We start from the raw sequence: 20,707 nt of genomic DNA, 5'->3' as shown, positions 1-20,707 counted from the left end.
TATCAAACAACCACTAATATGTAGGCTCTCTCAGTTATGCACATCAACAACTAATGCTAGCCAGAGCAAGATGAGCTAAAATCTAACGAAGCAACATTAGATAAACCCTCTCAAACATTTTCAGCTAGCTGGCAGTCAAAATCGCACTGATACACAATGGGTAAGTGTATCCTACTTGTCCTTCTGCAGCTGTAGCCTACTCGTCCTTTTGCTTGTCCCAAGCAAGCACCCAAGCTAACTGGCTAAAGTTGACTAGCTTGCTATCTAGCTACTTCCAGACACAAACGAGAGAACACCTCACTCTGACCATTTTATTCACCCTAGCAAAGGTGGTTAGGCTGTTTACATGTTATCTAGAGCGGTCATGACTAACTTTTTTTTTTTTTTTGCCTACGTTTTGCTTATACCGGTCATATTCAGCGGGTGTTGCTCATTTTTAAATTCATCAGTTGTTCTGCACTCTGACACACTCAGACGAGAGTACGCTGAAGTCTGAGTAGATGGCCAGTGAATTTGCAAACGCAAGAGATATGCTAACTGTGATAAGTCGTTCAAATTCTTTCTAGCTAACCAAATGACACCTGCATCTCTAGCTGTGTATAGCCACCAAAAAACGATATCAGGGGAAACATCAGTCAATCATCTGCTCCTCCAATGACATGACATCCTCCTAGCAGATAGCTAGCTATCTACTGTAGCTAATGTTAGGCTCTGTGTCTTTAGCTTGCTACATAAATAGATACGCTAACCTATTAGCCACGTTATGACTGACTTGTGATCATTGCCCTTGCTAGTTTGATTGTATTGACATTCACAGAGTTAGTTACATTCGTCAGTTTTTGTCCTAAATATTGAATCATGTAAACTGAAACAGTGGATCCCGAATGGAGGCAGCAAACAATGTACCAAGCCAGCTGTGATTTACAACCTAATAACAATATTTTTTGGACTACCAAGAAATGTATTGGTGAATTATATTAATCATGCATTAAACTGCATCCGGCCAATGACGTTGCCAGAGTACTAACCACCGGTCCATCATTGCGCACACCTGGCACTCATCATTATGCACACCTGTTAATCATTATGATTCACACCTGGACTCCATTACCTTCATCATTTCCTCCCCTTTATATGTCACACTCTATGGTCACTCATCAGTTGGTATTGTTCTTGTGTATTGGCGGTCTGCCTTATGTTAGTTGCACCTGCTTCTGACTCACCGCCCCATCATTACAGAATACCAACTCAAAATATGGAATGGAAGCAGCAGGACAACCGGACGATTGATGAACAAGGTGACGTTCTTTGTCAACACCATGATCAGCTGGCTCAACTGGGGACGGCCATGGAAGATGTTCTCCACAGTCTACAACGTCTCAACAGCGGAGGATAATCTAGAGCCAGTCTATCCAACGAGTCAGCGGAGGATATTCTAGAGCCAGTCTACCCACCGAGTCAGCACACCAGACCATCGCTCAGGTCAGCGATGCCCGTCTATCCCTCCCAGAGAAATATGACGGGACACCATCCAAATGCCGTGGCTTCCTCCTTCAGTGCTCCCTCTATTTCGCACATCAGATGGGAGCCCCCTCCACTGAGAGATCTAAGGTTGCCATGGTTATTTTTCTGCTGACTAGGCGGGAATTGGAGTGGGCTACAGCCATCTGGGTGAGAGGAGGAGCTTGAGTCTCATGAGGGGTTCATGGCTCTGTTTAAATGTATTTTCGATCATCCCTCCGAGGGCAGAGGGAGGTCAGCGTCTGCTTCAGCTCCAGCAGGGGAATCAGACGGCTGCTGAGTATGCGCTTACCTTCCGGACAGTAGCAGCTTCCAGTGGATGGAATGAGCCGGCGCTCAGCACGTTATTTAGAGGAAGTCTGCGTGAGGAGGGCCAGACGGAACTGGCCTGCCGAGATGACAACCTCACCCTGGACGCACTCATTGCGATGGCCATCCATCTGGATAACCTCCTTCGGGAGCATCGGCATCTTCATCGCTTCTCTCCCTCTTTCGGCGAGTGCCTGAACCCATGGAGGTAGGGGTCACATGCCTTCCAGCGGTGGACGACTCAGACGGATACAGCTGGGGCTCTGTCTGTACTGTGGCCAGGGAGGGCCCAAGCACCAGCGGTGTCTGTTACTTCAGAATCAGGTATCCACTAGAGCAGAGGAACAGTCACGTGATGTTACATCACCTGGACCATGAGTGAGTATTCCATCTACTGCTCTTCCTGTTAGACTCTTTGTAGTACCCTTCACTCTGGTTGACTGTCCCTCATTCCCCGTGTCTACAGCTTTAGTGGATTCCGGTGACTATGAACCCTTGCCCCCTCTCTCAATATTACTACATACCCGCTCTCCTCTCCTTTACCGGTTCGAGGTCTTGATTGTCGGCCTCTAGGATCCAGAACAATCACACACATCACCCAACCACTCACCCTCACAGTGGAGCCCAATCACCAGGAAAACATCCCCTTCATCACCAGTGCACCAGGTCACAAGAGCATCCTCTGCCTACCTTGGCTTTAGCGCCAGAACCCTACCATCTCATGGTCAGGTATGAGAATCACTGACTGGTCACCTGAATGCCGGAAGACCTGCTTCCCTGTCCCCTGTGGTTCCACATCGGTTGAGAGTTCTGTGGTTGCCCTCCAGCCCAACATCCCAGAGGAATATCAGGATCTAAGGGAGGTATTCTCCAAGACCCGCGCTACCTTCTTCTTCGTGGCCAAGAAGGAGGGGGGATTACACCCTTGTATCGATTAACGTGGACTCAATGACATCACCACAAAATATCATACCCTCTCCCATTGGTGCCATCGAGCAGCTCCGTGGGGCCCAGTTCTTCACCAAACTGGACCTGCGGAGTGCCTACAATCTCATTTGCATCCGTAAGGGGATGAGTGGAAGACGGCGTTCAGCACAATGTCTGGTCACTACGAGTACTTGGTTATGCCCTTTGGCTTAGCCAATGCTCCGTCAATGTTCCAGGCATTTGTCAACGAGGTGTTTAGGGACACGGTAGGACGTCAGGTGACTGTTTACACCGATGCCATCCTAATCTTCTCGACCAACCTGGAAGATCACATCACTCACGTTTGAGCAGTCCTGGAATGCCTCTTGGCTAACCACCTGTTTGTCAAGGCGGAGAAGTGCCAATTCCACCAGAGGGCTGTCTCCTCCTTGGGCTACCAAATCAGCCCGCAGGGAGTGAGGATGTAGAACAAGAAGGTAGATGCGGTAAGGTCATGGCCAGTCCCAACCACCAAGGGGTTACAATGGTTTTTGGGGTTTGCCAACTTTTACCGCCGCTTCATCAGGAACTTCAGCGCCGTCACCGCCCCTCTCACCTCCCTCCCTCCTCAAGGTTGGGTTGGCCTCCAGCAGTTGACGAGGCCTTTCGTCTCCTCAAGGGGCGTTTCACCTCCGCCCCTTTGCTGAAACACAGATCCCATGCTACCTTTTGTGTTTGAGGTAGACCGTATCTACAATTCGGAGAGGGTCCTGTCCAGAGGGCACCCATAATCCCATCCTCCTGAATCGTGGGTCCAGTGGTTTGGAACATAGAAATGGACATTCGCCAGACTATAGAGAGGGAGCCTGCACCCAGATATTGTCCTCCCACGCGCATCTACGTTCCCACAGGGATAAGGGATAGGCTGCTGGACTGGGCACACAGCTGTTGTCGCTGGATATCCAGGTATTTCTCGCACCATCCATTCCCTCACTGAGAAACACTGGTGGCCCACCATGGTGCAGTATGTTACACGGTATGTCAACTCCTGTTCCGTGTGTGTTCAAACCAAGTCCCCCCGGAATGCTCCAGCAGGGAAGCTCCTGCCGCTTCCCGTGCCTCAGTGACCTTGGCTTCCCGTCCATTGTCAGAAGGAACAGGCAGACCGTCACCGCAGTGAGACCCCTGTGTTCCATCCTGGGGATCGCGTCTGGCTCTCTACCAGGAACCTCCCACTCTGCCTGCCCTGCAAGAAACTGATCCCCCAGTTTGTGGGGCCATTCAAGGTTCTCCGGAGGGTGACATACAAGATACAATTACCCAGTCACTACCGTATCTCACCCTCTTAACATGTCTCCCATCTCAGGCCAGTTGTTCCTGGTCCCCTAGCTGATGCTGTCCCTCACACCTCCTTGACATCGAGGGGGGCCCGGGGTACGCTGTCAGATCCTTACTGGACTCCTGACGTTGTGGGGGTCTGCTCCAGTTTCTGGTGAACTGGGCAAAGTATGGCCCAGAGGAGCGGTGTTGGGTTCCGGTGGAGGACATTCTGAACCCCAACATCATACGTGATTTACCCCTTCTCCAACCGGACCAACCCGCTCCTCGTCCTCGGGGTTGTCCCCCTGGTCGGCGTCGTCCTGCGGCTGGAGCCGCACGTTAGAGGGGAGGGGGTACTGTCACGTCTGCTCCTCCCCTCCGGCGTACGACGTTGCCAGAGTACTAACCACCGGTCCTGGGATTCATCATTACGCGCACCTGTTACTCATTATAATTCACACCTGATTCACATTACCTTCATAATTTCCTCCCCTTTATATGTCACTCTCCCATGTACACTCACCATTTGGTGTTATTCTTGTGTATTGGTGTTCTACCTTATGTTAGTGTCGCGTTCTTGGTTTTATTAAATCGTTGCACCTGCATCTGACCCACCGCCCCATCATTATAATACGTCATGGAATGCTGAGTCAAATGGAACCAATTTTTAAAACCTCTTATTAAGTCGGTTTTGTAGCAAAAACTGTGAATTTGATATTTTTGACTGATGATTGTCTGTTAAATATCTGCAATGTAGTGAAAATGCTGTCATTTCCACTTTAAGGGTGCCAATAATTATGCACCCCACTGTACATTAGAACCACTGTCAGTGTTATCAATTACGGACCCTTTAAAAATAATGAATGGCAGCCAGGGTCATATTAATTGTCAAGTAAACAAATTATCTCCCTAAAGAGAACGATGGTGTAAGTGTAGCCATTGCTGATGAGAGAGCAAGCAGCAACCTCCCTAGGTATCATTCATTGTGTTGCCTTCCTCCCACCCAGACTTCAATAAAGCAGGATTTATCTGCCGGCTGCTTGTATCACAGCTCCGTGTTAATTCGTCCTTGACCAGAGAGTCATTACATTGAAAGTCGCCAAGATTAAGTCTTTGAATTATACTGTTGAGACGAGTGCTGAGAAAGCTCATTACTGTTGAAATAGTGAATTTGACTCTTTTTCCAGCCTTTTTTAAAGCAGAGGTGTAAGCTAACTTTGGTAAAACATCTGTCGGACTGAAGTATATTTTAATGCAGCTGTGTGATATTAATATACTGTAAGTTAGTGCACACTTTGCATATAAATCAAATGCAGTAAATACATTGAGTATACCAAACACTAGGAACACCTTTCTAATATTGAGTGGCACCCCACCTCTACAAGGTGTCGAAAGCGTTCCACAGGGATGCTGGCCCATGTTGACTCCAATGCTTCCCACAGTTGTATAAAGTTGGTTGGATGTCATTGGGTGGTGAACCATTCTTGATACACATGGGAAACGGTTGAGCATGAAAACCCAGCAGCATTGCAGTTCTTGACACAAACCGGTGCGCCTGGCACCTACTACCATACCCTGTTCAAAGGCACATATTTTGTCTTCCCTATCCATGTGTCAATTGTCTCAAGGCTTAAAAAATCCTTCTTTAACCTGTCTCCTCCCCTTCGCCTACACGGATTGAAGTGGATTTAATAAGTGACATCAATAAGGGACCATAGCTTCCACCTGGATGCACCTGGTCAGTCTATGTCATGGAAAGACAAGGTGTTCTTAATGTTTTTTACACTCAGTATTTCTTTAGTAAAAGGTGGAACATATTTCACAGTGTCTGGTCATGTCTCTTGGAGTGCTTGTTAAATATGCACCGTATGTTTTGTCTCTTTAGACTACCACTCTGATTGGCCTGTTAAAGACAGCCCGACTGCTGCGATTGGTGCGTGTGGCCAGGAAACTGGATCGTTACTCTGAGTATGGAGCTGCTGTGCTAATGCTACTCATGTGCATCTTTGCACTTATTGCTCACTGGCTAGCCTGCATATGGTACGCCATTGGCAATGTGGAGAAGCCTTACCTGGAGCACAAGATTGGTTGGCTCGACAATCTGGGTGTCTCCATTGGCAAGAGGTATAACTACAGTGACCCTAGTTCTGGGCCCTCCATCAAGGACAAATATGTCACAGCACTTTACTTCACATTCAGCAGTCTAACCAGCGTGGGCTTTGGGAATGTCTCCCCAAATACCAACTCAGAAAAGATCTTCTCTATCTGTGTCATGCTGATCGGCTGTGAGTCTGAACTATTCATTGTGTAACTTTTGTCCTTAAATTGACGAGATTGGTTGTACAAATCAATGCATATTATGAAAACACCAAATAATTGTACCCCTGCCTTTATATATGTCTGTGTTGTTCAGCCCTCATGTATGCCAGCATCTTCGGTAACGTCTCAGCCATCATCCAGCGGCTGTACTCTGGCACAGCAAGATACCACACCCAGATGCTCCGGGTTCGAGAGTTCATCCGCTTCCATCAGATCCCCAACCCACTAAAGCAGAGACTGGAGGAGTACTTCCAACACTCCTGGACCTACACCAACGGCATCGACATGAACACGGTAAACAGAACAGAACCTCAAATCAGCATACCAACATAGTTAAATCCTCTTTCTTGCCAATGTGATCCTCGTGCAAAATGCTTTAAAAAAAAACATTTTTATTTTTTATTTCTGCTTTTCGATTGGAATAACATCTACGCTGGTAAGAGCAGGAGGTATATATTCTATATTATTATATTATATACATATAATGTGAAAGTATGCACTGTAACCATTTCCATTTTCGCTTAATTGCTTGACATTTTTCTTTGGCTTTCAAAACATATTATAATATTTGGCTCTCAAAACATCTCATAATAACCCATCATGTGTCGACAGAAGACAAATCAGCCACACCATAAACCACGACCATTGTCATTGTCATCATCACCACTTTTCTTTTCAGTTTTTGAGTGAAGTGTTTCAGTTTCCATACCATCTCCTGTGTTCTGTGTGCCAACACTGAGCTTCCACATGCATGCCGGATTCTCATTACAAGAGTGCCTTGCGCTGAGGCTAAGGGCATATGTCACAGGTTGGCTTGCATGTGGCTGCATGAGCTTGCTGAAAGGATATAGTAGTGTTTTCTTCTTATAAAATCAAATACAATTTTATTCGTCACCATGCTTCGTAAACAACAGCTGTAGAGGAAGAGTGAAATTCTTACCTTCCCAACAAAGCAGAGTAAGAAAATAGAGAAATAACAGAAAAGTAAAACACATAATAATAAATACATAATGACTAACGATATCTTGGCGATATACACGGGTACCAGTACCGAGTCGATGTGTAGGGGTACGAGGTAATTGAGGTAGATATGTACATATACTGTAATTAAGTGACAGTAGCAGCAGCATTATGTGATGAGTCAAAAAATGGTGTGCAATAAGGGTCAATGCACATAGTTAAATAGCTTACCAAATATTTACCCGGACTAACTACACTGCAAGACCAAAAGTATGTGGACACCTGCTCGTCGAACATCTTATTACAAAATCAAATCAAATTCTATTTGTCACGTGCCGAGAACAACAGATGTAGACCTTACATTGAAATGCTTACTTACAACCCTTAACCAACAATGTAGTTTAAAAAAAATAATTATAGAAATATAAGGAGCAACAATAAAATAACAGTAGCCAGGCTATATGAAGGGGGTTCCGGTACAGAGTACAGAGTCAATGTGTTAATATGGAGTTGGTCCCCCCCTTTGCTGCTATAACAGTCTCCCCTCTTCTGGGAAGTCTTTCCACTAGATGTTGGAACATTGCTGCAGGGATTAGAGATCCCTACAGGCTGTCTTATCGTTTTGGGTGATCAAGCCTACCACTGTTGTGTCATCGGCAAACTTGATGATGGTGTAGGAGTCATGCCCGGCCACCAAGCACGTACCCTTGAGGGGCCCTGTGTTGAGGCTCAGCGTGGAAGATGTGTTGTTGCCCACTCTCACCACCTGGGGGCATTCTGTCAGGAAGTCCAGGGTCCAGTTGCAGAGGGAGGCGTTCAGTCCTAGGGTCCTTAGCGTAGGGATGAGCTTGGAGGGATGTACAGGTATTCAGTGAACAACCGTTCTCACAGGTGTCCCTCTTGTCCAGGTGGATAAGGGCAGTGTGGAGGGAAATAGAGTGTTGTGACATTATTAATGTAATGACTGCTATTAATCAAATAATTACCTACTACATTTAATTATTACTACATTAAATGAATCATGTAACAATTAACTCATTAGGAATTTGGGGCACCACGGGAGCAGTTGTTTACAGAGGTACTAGCAAAAGCATGACCGTTTGGTTACACAATGGAAAGAGAGGGGTATGTACATATATGTACATACATTTGGAAACAACACTCACCGTAACCAGAATATTTAGCACCCTAACAACCGCTCATTCGGATTAGAAATGCAATATATGTTTACGAGTAGATTATATTTCCCTGTCGAAACCACTCGATCCGTCTATGGGAAGTGGTTTGATGTAAGTCTCTGGTTGTCCACTAGAGGTCGCAATGTCCTTCTTAGTTGTAGGCTTTTTCTGTCTTGGAGTGTTCATTAGAATAGATACCTCAGGTGGTGAGAGGGATCTGTTCTCCCCTCTCATCTTCAGTCAAATATCCTAGACTACTTTACATACACAGATGCCGACTGTGAATGTTTGGTCTAGTCTTTAACTTCTTCACTCGTTAAGAGTTTCAGAGGGTCTTACCATTTTCAGCCGTGTAGCCACCGCTCCACGCTGTCTGGTCTTGTAGTTTTAACCATTTCAACGTGTGGGCCATGACCTCACGTTCTCTGGTCTAATATGTACAGCACTTTGAGATATCAGCTGATGTACGAAGGGCTATATAAATACATTTGATTTGATTAGTGAGTCCTTTTAAGCACTCTGGTCTTGGAGGGTGTTCCCTCATGTTGACACGAACTCTGAGCTCACTTGTGCCCAGTCAGTAGCCATGCCCAAGTCTCATTTAGAAGGCTAAAATCACATTGCTATCTTCACAACAGTATTCTCATATTTTTTTTATCACATCATTTTTACAACATTTAGATGTAAACCTGATATGTAAAGTGTGAAAGCTCTTAAAGTTACAATGTTTCTTTTCTAATGTCTTTCTCAGCCTTTTTATGACATCACAAAATAGACATTAATTTTCCATATTCCATCTCTCATCATTCCCAACATTCGGATGTTGAAATATATTGTCCCAGTGTCCTTTGTTTTTTGTTGTAGTTTTGGGCAGCAAACTCTTCATAAGACACAAAGACATTTCAATCACCCAAACTAGAAACCAAAAGGAGTCGGCCTGCTGCATTACAATTTACAATTGACGTGAGGTGTCATAAAGCCACCACATCAACCCCCCCCCCTCTCTGAGGGAGACAGAGCTCTGTAGAGCTGATCCAGTTTTAACCGGATCTTTGGATCCTCACAGGAGAGTCATGACAAGAGATTGTGTCATCTGTGGATCTGTTGGTGCGGTATGCAAATTGGAGTGGGTCCAGGGTGTCTGGTATAATGGTGTTGATGTGAAACATGACCAGCCTTTCAAAGCATTTCATGGCTACAGATGTGAGTTATACGGGGCGATAGTCATTTAGACATGTTACCTTGGCGTTCTTGGGCACAGGGACTTTGGGGGTCTGCTTGAAACATGTAGGTATTACAGACTGGATCAGTGAGAGGTTGAAAATGTCTGTGAAGACACTTGGCAGCAGGTCAGCGCATGCTCCATGTACATATCCTGGTAATCTGTTTAAAATGTCTTACTTACATTGGCTATGGAGAGTGTGATCATCCAGAATAGCTGGTTCTCTCATACATGGTTCAGTGTTGCTAGCCTCAAAGCGAGCATAGTAAGCATAGGCATTTAGCTCGTCTAGTAGGCTTGCATCAATGGGCAGCTCGCGGCTGGGTTTTCCTTTGTACTCTGTGATAGTTTACAATCCTTGCCACATCCAATGAGCGTCAGAGCCGGTGTAGTAGGATTCGATCTTAGTCCTGTATTGACGTGTTGCCTGTTTGATGGTTTGTCGGAGGGCGTAGCATGATTTCTTATAAGAGTCTGGATTAGTGTCCCGCTCCTTGAAAGCGGCGGCTCTAGCCTTTAGCTAAGTGCAGACGTTGACTGTAATCCATGGCTTCTGGTTGGGATATGTACGTACAGTCACTGTAGAGACGACTTCGTCAATGCACTTATTAATTATGCCAGTGACTGATCTTGTAAACTCCTCAATGCCATCGGATGAATCCTGGAACATATTACAGTCTGGTAGCTTAGCATCCGCTTCATCGGACCACTTCCGTATTGAGCGCGTCATCGGTACTTCCTGTTTCTAAAAACGTACAGTATCTTTCATTGTGAAAAAAGGTCTGAACAGTCTGTGTGAGTGTATACAGTAGTTACATTTGCATCACTTTACATCACTGAAACACTTCATTATCATAGTAATTTCCATGTGGGCCAACAGAGGAATAGTTTAACCTAGGTTCATTCCTATGTATTGTAAAGGTAAGTATATCCTTTTATTGTTTTTGTCACTACAGGTAGCCTACTTTAAATTCCAGGAGATGAAAACACTTTTGAGATACCGTAACCATTTGAGAAGGGTGATCATAACTATGAAAACAAATATATAAAACCCAATTGGTTGACTCAAGAGGTGATCCACGTTGGCTGCATCCTATAATTGTTCAATTTCTCCACACATACTGTAGGTGTTAAAAGGATTCCCTGAGTGTCTTCAGGCAGATATCTGCCTCCACCTCAACCAGGATCTGTTGGAGAGCTGCAAGGCCTTCCATGGAGCTACCAAGGGCTGCCTGAGAGCCCTGGCCATGCGCTTCCAGACCACCCACGCCCCCCCAGGGGACACCCTGGTCCACTCTGGAGACGTCCTCACAGCACTTTACTTCCTGTCTCGGGGCTCCATAGAGATCTTGAAGGATGACATTGTGGTGGCCATTCTGGGTAAATGCAGTTGAACTATAAATAGAAATGGGTGATTTTTTTCCTGGTCAGATCATATGTTTTATTTTTAAATTTAACCAGGTAAGTCAGTTAAGAAAAGTATATTAATTACAATGACAGCCTACCAGGGAACAGTGGGTTAACAGCCTTGTTCAGGGGTAGAACAACATATTTTCACCTTGTCACTTCAGGGATTTGATCCAGCAACCTTTTGGTTACTGGCCCTATGCTCTAACCACTAGGCTACCTGTTGCCATATGGTCAAGTGAAACTCCTACATTATAAAATTATATACTAGTTGTTAATGGAAAACTCCACCCAAAAACAATCCATTTGTATTTGTTTTGCATGTGAGCAATCAACTTTCAAAATACAGAAATACAGACGGTAAGATACATTTAGCATCACATCGGGTATATTGCATTTAGCATCATATGATGCAAAACGCAGAATCCCATGATACAAAATGCATCATACCGGCTGTATTTCTGTATTTTGAATTTTTTTTAAACAATTGCTCACATGCAAAACATTTTGGGACTATATCAACAACAGGACAATGGGGGAAAAAAAAAAAAATAGTTTTTGGGTGGAGTTTTCCTTTAAGGCTAAGAGTTTTTCATGACCATGTGATCTGAGCAGTAAAAACTCCAGGCTCTCATACATGCTGATTGGAAAACATGCTAATGCTTATTGGTAGCTTTTTGAGGCATGACAAGACACATTGCTACTTACTGTACTGTCAGGGCAGTATTGAAAGGACCCAACCAAGTGGAGAACTGTGGTTGGTGAGACATTTTTCTAACAATGGTTTAAGGAGCACTTACTCTGGCATGAGCATGAGCATTAATATTACAATTAATTTCTTCTGTGTTTATACAATTAAAGCAGACATTTTTTTTTTTTTTTGCATGTTTGCTGGACGAGTTGATTTAAATGATTGATTCGAATGATTCCGTCCTAGACCATGGTAGGATCTTCGTGCTCGTATGATATTTGCAGATATGTTGCGCTAGATGTCAGCTCAGGCAGGGATACACAGTGCCACCTCCCAAAGGAAAGATGGGCGGTTTTTCAAACACTGATCCACTGCAGCAGACCTCTTGTTCAAATCCAACAACTGACTGGAACAATGTGTTCTGTCTAGGCTACCCAGAATCGTAACATTCTCCTCGTAAGCTTAAACACCTGAATGTATTTTATACCAGTTGTCTTACCTGGTTATGATTTTACTTCTCACATTTAGACAAGAACCGTGACTAGAGAAGTTAGAAAGGCTTCCATTCTTAAGGTCCTGTCTGTTAAGGCATTAGGACTGTTCATCAGACATGATGGAGGCTCTGACATTTCTATTAAGTGCCACTGTGTGAGACTGTTTGGCAACTTCGAAGAGCACAGTGTAATGCTAGTTTAATAGCTACAAAAGTGAAGGAACACAGAACAGAAGCATATAGCTAGGCTTAAAGGGGTAGTTCACACAAATGACAAAATTACATAATGGTTCTCCTTAGTGGCCGGAAAAATCTTATCATGCTCTCAGCAGAGCATTTAAAGATTTGCAGCCATTAAAAGAGCAGCGACAGCCATTTCCCTGTGCTCTTTGATATCGCAAAACAGTCTCACGCGGAACCGCTTCACGGAAATGTCAGAGCCTCCACCCTGTCTGATGAACAGTCCTAACGCCTTAACAGACAGGACCTTGGGAATAGAAGCCTACCCGACTTCAGAAAGAAAACTCTGCATAGAGATATGTTTAACCGTTTGTTCAACAGTGCAAGCTCTACCAATCCCCCTTGCATGAACACATAACCTAACAGGTGGAGGCTGGGTTGCTGATGGGAGCAGAAAGCCAGGCCAGAGTAGCGGTAAGCAGCATGCAGCAGCAGGTTGAGAGAGCAGACCCGTAAAGCTTAAATACCCACCCAATAAGGTAGGAGTGATTAATACTAGCCTCTAATTGGTACTATCTCAGCTGATGGGTCAGCTGAGGCGGGGCACTCGGGTTTCCTTTCTGAACCCGGCTCCGCTTAATTTCAGAAAGAAAACGGCACGTTGAAAAATGTTTAACCATTTGTTCAGCAATGAATAACGCAAGATTTTGCAATATAGGCTCTACTCCTTCAGGGTAACTCACTGCCGGAGCGAAGCATCCATTATAAGATATAGCCTACGGGCAGTGGGTGCGGTAAATTATCCCAATCCCCCAAAACTGCAGAACTTTACGCCAGACGCTTAGGTGTAGCTATGGCAGAAGCGCCGTTGAAAATATTATCATCGAATGACCCCCTAAAGGAATCCTATCACGCAAATTAATCTTAAATAGATTGTTAATCATACGTGCATACTGAGCCACGTATAACTTTGATGTATCTCTTGTGACGTATCGCCGGGTACCCTCGCTTGAGGCAAGATGAGCGTCAATCTTGGCACATGTGACCATCTGCTTACCCTGCCACTCAGCAGTTTGAACCCAGCCGCCCTAAAGAAGCACCGACAGGTGCCAACACTGAACTATATGAGTAGCCTAATCTATGGCCGACGTGAAATATCTACTACAATACATCCTAAGTATTAAGCACCCAGCCAAACCACCTGTGCTAATATCCACTGAACATTATTACGATAACCACCAAAGCAATGCTATTGACTGTGGGCCGAACACCGACACGGCAAACTATGTAAAACATGGAAATCGTAGATTAACTTTTGGCATCCAAAATCTCCCTGGCGTTGTAATCTAATATAGCATTCATAGGAAGCACAGGACCACGTGCCATGGTCGTCAGTGTGGACGCAGGGACAGAGAGAAGTCATGGAAGCAGCACCGATGCTAAATTAAAATGTTCTGCATATCAGGAGATAGCCCGCAGCGTTTGCAGAGGAGACAGAGCCGTGATGTAAACCAGTATCTCGCATCCGTGATGAATAATTGATCGCCCAGCGTGGCCAGTGGTCGCTACTGCGGGTAGCGTAACATGGAATAAAGGACAGAAACCAGTGTTAGTTTGAGCAGTGACAAATGGCATGCCTTTACCCTTCCTATTCGTTTGGGAATGTGAGTGTCGATAATTAAATCGGAAAATCGTGGGTTAATGCAATGATTAAAGAAAAATTTGTGCAAAGTGTATTCCCCAACCGTAAAACAATCCTGTAGAAATCCATAAGACGACTGCCTCTAATAATATCATTGTATGAACCAGAACACCCTTCCCTTAATGTGAATCCATTGAGGGTAACCTTTCGCATTGCCTGAAGATGGCTCTTTTGAAGCCCAGGAGGCAGAGAGAGCTCTCATCTTGGTGTATGAGGATATTCTACTTATGCACGGGCTGACAATCATGATCATATAGCAATACTGCATCAACTCAGGTAGGTTTCGCAATCTCGGAATACATCAATTTTAACCTCGTAGTAGCAGAGGATCAGAGTGAAGCCAGGATCAATTGAGAAACAGTAGCAGCGCCGATTCAGAATTGGGCGCCAATAGCTCAGACCGAGCCCTCAGCTCTGACGAAGGAACCAGAGCCGTGATGAGTTCCAGTATCTTGTCACTGATTACCAGCATCAATGTTGAACAGAGGTTTGCCAGGTGCTGCCCAAGCTCAGCATGCAGGCAGCATAACATGAAAGAGAGGACAAAGTGATCTTAGTTCTGGTGATGATGACAATGTTCCAAATTTGACAGTCCATAATGCAAACAGATCTTACGAAATCAATTAAAGGGAAGGAATACTTTGTTCATTCAGACCTCTGGGAAAGTGTAATGTAAACCCAACACTTGCCTTAACGTGAACTCAAACTTGTGCTACTGAGAAAGAGGAGAGATACTGTATTCTGATATATGTTTGTTGCTTTTCCTTAGGCCATGGAGAGTAGGCAGACAGATGGATTCTTGAGCAGCCGGCACGCTGAAGGGTCCTGACACCCAAATTGAACAGAATCCCTGCTATTGGAGCATAAGGCACATTTGCCGTACTGAAATTGGAATAGAAAAGGCATATGTGTTTATATAACAGAAGACATTGTACAGAGAGAAGACCATACAGTAGACTGCTGCAGAGAGCCACAGCTCAGCCATGGCATACCATCACATGGCATAAAACATACAGTATAATTAACAAACCCCGAAAACCGCAGCTAATGTTAGCTAAGTATCCACTTTGTCTAAATAGCCTAATGTCCTACTGAAATTGCTCAGCAGTAGCTTATGCATCTGCAGCATGCACAGTGAGAGTGACCTGATAATGAAAACCTAGACCTAAAAATAGTCTACTTGAACTAAAGGCTAATGTCTAATGTCTAACCTGATAACGAAAGAAATAGACCCAATATAGTTCATTCGGAAAGTATTCAGACCCCTTCACTTTTTCCAAATTTTGTTACATTAGAGCCTTATTCTAAAAATGATTAAATTGTTTTTTTCCCCCTAATCAATATTCACACAATACCCCATAATGACAAAGCAAAAATATTTTTTTAAATAAAAATTAACAATAAATCACATTTACATAAGTATTTAGACCCTTTACTCTGTACTTTGTTAAAGCACCTTTGGCAGTGATTACAATCTCAAGTCTTCTTGAGTATGATGATACAAGCTTGGCACACCTGTATTTGGGGGGGTCTCCCATTCTTCTCTGCAGATCCACTCAAGCTCTGTCAGGTTGGATGGGGAGCGTTGCTGCACAGCTATTTTCAGGTCTCTCCAGAGATGTTAGATCAGGTTCAAGTACAGGCTCTGACTGGGCCACTCAAGGACATTCAGAGACTTGGCCTGAAGGCACTCATGCATTGCCTTTACTGTGTGCTTAGGGTCGTTGTCCTGTTGGAAGGTGAACCTTCGCCCCATTCTGAGGTCCTGAGCACTCTGGAGCAGGTTTTCATCAAGGATCTCTCTGTACTTTGTTCCGTTCATCTTTGCCTCGATCCTGGCTAGTCTCCCAGTCCCTGCCACTGAAAAACATCCCCACAGTGTGATGCTGCCACCACCATGCTTCACCGTAGTGATGGTATTGGCCAGGTGATGATCGGTTCTTGGTTTCCTCCAGACATGACACTTGGCATTCAGGCCAAAGAGTTCAATCTTGGTTTCATCAGACCAAAGAATCTTGTTTCTCATGGTATGCCTTTTGGCAAACTCCAAACGGGCTGTCATTTGCCTTTTACTGAGGAGTGGCTTCCGTCTGGCCCCTCTACCATAAAGGACTGATTGGTGGAGTGCTGCAGAGATGGTTGTCCTACTGGAAGGTTCTCCCATCTCCACAAAGGAACTCTGGAGCTCTGTCATGGGTGACCATCGGGTTCTTGGTGACCTCCCTAACCAAGTCCCTTCTCCCCCAAATGCTCAGTTTGGCCAGGCGGCCAGCTCTCGGAAGAGTCTTGGTGGTTCCAAACTTCTTCCATTTAAGAATGATTGAGGCCATTGTGTTCTTGGGGACCTTCAATGCTGTACCCTTCCCAAGAACTTTGCCTCGTCACAATCTTGTCTCAGAACTCTACAGACAATTCTTTCAGACATGGCTTGGTTTTTGCTCTGACATGAACTGTCAACTGATAGAAAGGTGTTTGTCTTTCCAAATCATGTCCAATCAATTTAATTTATCACAGGTGGACTCCAATCAAGTTGTAGGAACATCTCAAGGATGATCAATGGAAACAGGATGCACCTGAGCTCAATTTCGAGTCTCATAGCAAAGGGTCTGCATACTTATGTAAATAAGGTATGTGTGTTTTTCATTTGTAGTATATTTTCAAAAGATATGTAGCGGTTTTCGCTTCAACATTATGGAGTATTCTGTGTAGATTGATGAGGAACATATTTTATTTAATACATTTTAGAATAAGGCTGTAACGTAACAAAACGGGTCAAGGGGTCTGAATACTTTCCGAATGCACTGTAAATTACTAGATATGCCTGCACATAAGAGTGTCTGAATAAGCTCTAACAGAGCTTCCCATAAGGGACCATAAATGCTTGATCGTCAACAATGATCGCCATATGGGTGTTTAGCAAGCCCACCACATGCTAGGTAATGCCAGTATCAACAGCCCATCCAACATGCTGAAACTATAGCAAGCTTTGATTCGTCACCGCACAGCTATACACGTCAGCTTACATACTAAGGACCAAGGTGTCCATTCCAAATCTGAGGAAGAAAGGTTAGGTTTAGGCAGAAGTATCAATTTAAAATGAGCTTGTACTCCTGTGAATATTTACTAGTGAGGAAAATACCCAGTAAGCTTAGCTGACGACGGACTAACGGCATTCGAGTAGCACAAGATATCACAATAACTGACTGATAAACAGTTCATGTAGCACCAACACATTTGGACCAGCACAATTCCGTAGATATGAGTCACGCTTAGTGAGCGGCATCCGGGTATAAGATGGCTGTACAAGCGTTACGTACAAGCATGCATGATAACGCACATGAACTTGCTTACTACTGTTAGGGTTTGTTCATTACATCCTTGTAAATCATTGGTTCATTGGTCAAATTAGCATTATGACAATATCTTTAATTAAATCATTCAAGAACCTTTATTAATGCAATTGCAGACAGAAATTGACAATCAGGAACATAGCACGCATGTTTGAGTAAGTTCTGCATCAAACAAAAGGTCTCAAGTTGTTTTACTAAACCGAAGTCCCGCCTTAGTGATGTCACTGACTACGTCATGACCTTTCTACCAAAACCCTGCATCTATAGCTATACAAACATAGGGTTTCAGTGTTATCTAAAAGCTAGGCAATAAAATGTCCACTCCCCGAAGTTGATTTATTGTGGAATGTCTCTTATCTCCCACACTCCCCTGCAGAGTTCTGTCTCAGTCACACATTTCTAAGAGGGGTCTCTTTAAAAGAGAGTGAGAGAAATAGCAAACAGCTGTGGAACAATTCTAAAACTATGTAATGAATATATATACAGTGCCTTGCGAAAGTATTCGGCCCTCTTGAACTTTGCGACCTTTTGCCACATTTCAGGCTTCAAACATAAAGATATAAAACTGTATTTTTTTGTGAAGAATCAACAACAAGTGGGACACAATCATGAAGTGGAACGACATTTATTGGATATTTCAAACTTTTTTAACAAATCAAAAACTGAAAAATTGTGCGTGCAAAATTATTCAGCCCCTTTACTTTCAGTGCAGCAAACTCTCTCCAGAAGTTCAGTGAGGATCTCTGAATGATCCAATGTTGACCTAAATAACTAATGATGATAAATACAATCCACCTGTGTGTAATCAAGTCTCCGTATAAATGCACCTGCACTGTGATAGTCTCAGAGGTCCGTTAAAAGCACAGAGAGCATCATGAAGAACAAGGAACACACCAGGCAGGTCCGAGATACTGTTGTGAAGAAGTTTAAAGCCGGATTTGGATACAAAAAGACTTCCCAAGCTTTAAAACATCCCAAGGAGCACTGTGCAAGCGATAATATTGAAATGGAAGGAGTATCAGACCACTGCAAATCTACCAAGACCTGGCCGTCCCTCTAAACTTTCAGCTCATACAAGGAGAAGACTGATCAGAGATGCAGCCAAGAGGCCCATGATCACTCTGGATGAACTGCAGAGATCTACAGCTGAGGTGGGAGACTCTGTCCATAGGACAACAATCAGTCGTATATTGCACAAATCTGGCCTTTATGGAAGAGTGGCAAGAAGAAAGCCATTTCTTAAAGATATCCATAAAAAGTGTTGATTAAAGTTTGCCACAAGCCACCTGGGAGACACACCAAACATGTGGAAGAAGGTGCTCTGGTCAGATGAAACCAAAATTGAACTTTTTGGCAACAATGCAAAACGTTATGTTTGGCGTAAAAGCAACACAGCTGAACACACCATCCCCACTGTCAAACATGGTGGTGGCAGCATCATGGTTTGGGCCTGCTTTTCTTCAGCAGAGACAGGGAAGATGGTTAAAATTGATGGGAAGATGGATGGAGCCAAATACAGGACCATTCTGGAAGAAAACCTGATGGAGTCTGCAAAAGACCTGAGACTGGGACGGAGATTGGTCTTCCAACAAGACAATGATCCAAAACATAAAGCAAAATCTACAATGGAATGGTTCAAAAATAGACATATCCAGGTGTTTGAATGGCCAAGTCAAAGTCCAGACCTGAATCCAATCGAGAATCTGTGGAAAGAACTGAAAACTGCTGTTCACAAATGCTCTCCATCCAACCTCACTGAGCTCGAGCTGTTTTGCAAGGAGGAATGGGAAAAAATGTCAGTCTCTCGATGTGCAAAACTGATAGAGACATACCCCAAGCGACTTACAGCTGTAATCGCAGCAAAAGGTGGCGCTACAAAGTATTAACTTAAGGGGGCTGAATAATTTTGCACGCCCAATTTTTCAGTTTTTGATTTGTTAAAAAAGTTTGAAATATCCAATAAATGTCGTTCCACTTCATGATTGTGTCCCACTTGTTGTTGATTCTTCACAAAAAAATACAGTTTTATTTCTTTAAGTTTGAAGCCTGAAATGTGGCAAAAGGTCGCAAAGTTCAAGGGGGCCGAATACTTTCGCAAGGCACTGTATATATTGTTAATCTGTAGTCTAGGACCCTACACATGTGGTCTTATAACCCCTCCCCTTCTATTAATAAAACATAAGCATAATCAATTATTCTAATACATCAAACATTTTGGTACAACCCTTTTCCTGACCCCTAGGTGAACCCGACACTACTATCCTAAAATGATGTGCCATTGTACTGCAATGCATCAGCAGATGCTGTGGAAGGAATAGCTAGTGTTGCCTTCTAAGTAACAACAACCTCACTGTGTGCATGAATAACACAACATCCACCTAGGTGATGTATACAGAGCCTAACCAGCACATGCTGCCAGGATGCAATATTGGCAGCCATGCCATACTGTGTGTGGAAAATAAAGCAAAGAATTCCAGCTAACACCTGAATGTGCAAGCATTCACCACAGCATTACGAGTTACAGCCTCAACACATAATATAACTAGTATGTAAGACATGAAAATAACAAAATGCACAAAAAATGAATAAATACAACTACTAATACATGATGCCTAGAATGAAGTGATTGCTAAAATAGCATACAATAACATATGATAGAATAAGAATAATAATACTAGAATGCAAGATGGATTGACAGGGAGGACCCGCTATTTAAAATCCATAACACATAAGACATGCTAATAAAAAGCTTCAATCTACTGCTGCAAATAAGAATCAAATATAACTACGTTGACTGAAATTATACCGTAAATGTATGCTAATAGTGTGACTCATGCAACAAATATGCTACCATGAACATAGATACTCAGATTGCTAAGAGCAGAAACCAGCTGGAGTGTAGCTATATAAGTGCAATAATCCAGAATATTCTGCAAATGAATAAAAGTTGAATGCGTTCTATCTTAAACTGTGTAGGGGAATAGGGTTCCATAGTCATAATGACTTGTACAACGTTTAAGGTGTGACTGCCGGCGCAAGTCACTACTAATGTGACTGGCATGACCTGTAAATATAGCCATCAGTGACAGTATGCATAATTCCAGTGTTCTCATGCGCTGCGCAGTGAAACAAAAATCGATATTGATGCT

The 20,707-nt window shown here is 43.7% G+C and overlaps 1 protein-coding gene across 1 annotated transcript in view; it reads left to right on the top strand.

The window, feature by feature from the left end:
- LOC110520070 (potassium voltage-gated channel subfamily H member 7-like) overlaps positions 1–11,129 on the top strand; it is a 55,824-nt gene extending 44,695 nt beyond the window's left edge. Inside the window, exons 7-10 of the mRNA XM_021597081.2 lie at positions 5,942–6,341; positions 6,470–6,669; positions 6,822–6,824; positions 10,863–11,129. Of these exons, the coding sequence (XP_021452756.2) occupies positions 5,942–6,341; positions 6,470–6,669; positions 6,822–6,824; positions 10,863–11,129 (870 nt within the window). The remainder of the gene's footprint in view (positions 1–5,941; positions 6,342–6,469; positions 6,670–6,821; positions 6,825–10,862) is intronic.
- The last annotated feature ends 9,578 nt before the right edge of the window (positions 11,130–20,707 follow it).

Source organism: Oncorhynchus mykiss, chromosome 3 (assembly GCF_013265735.2).
Source record: "Oncorhynchus mykiss isolate Arlee chromosome 3, USDA_OmykA_1.1, whole genome shotgun sequence".
In the NCBI taxonomy this organism is placed as follows: domain Eukaryota; kingdom Metazoa; phylum Chordata; class Actinopteri; order Salmoniformes; family Salmonidae; genus Oncorhynchus; species Oncorhynchus mykiss.
This window is presented reverse-complemented; position numbering and strand designations above follow the sequence as displayed.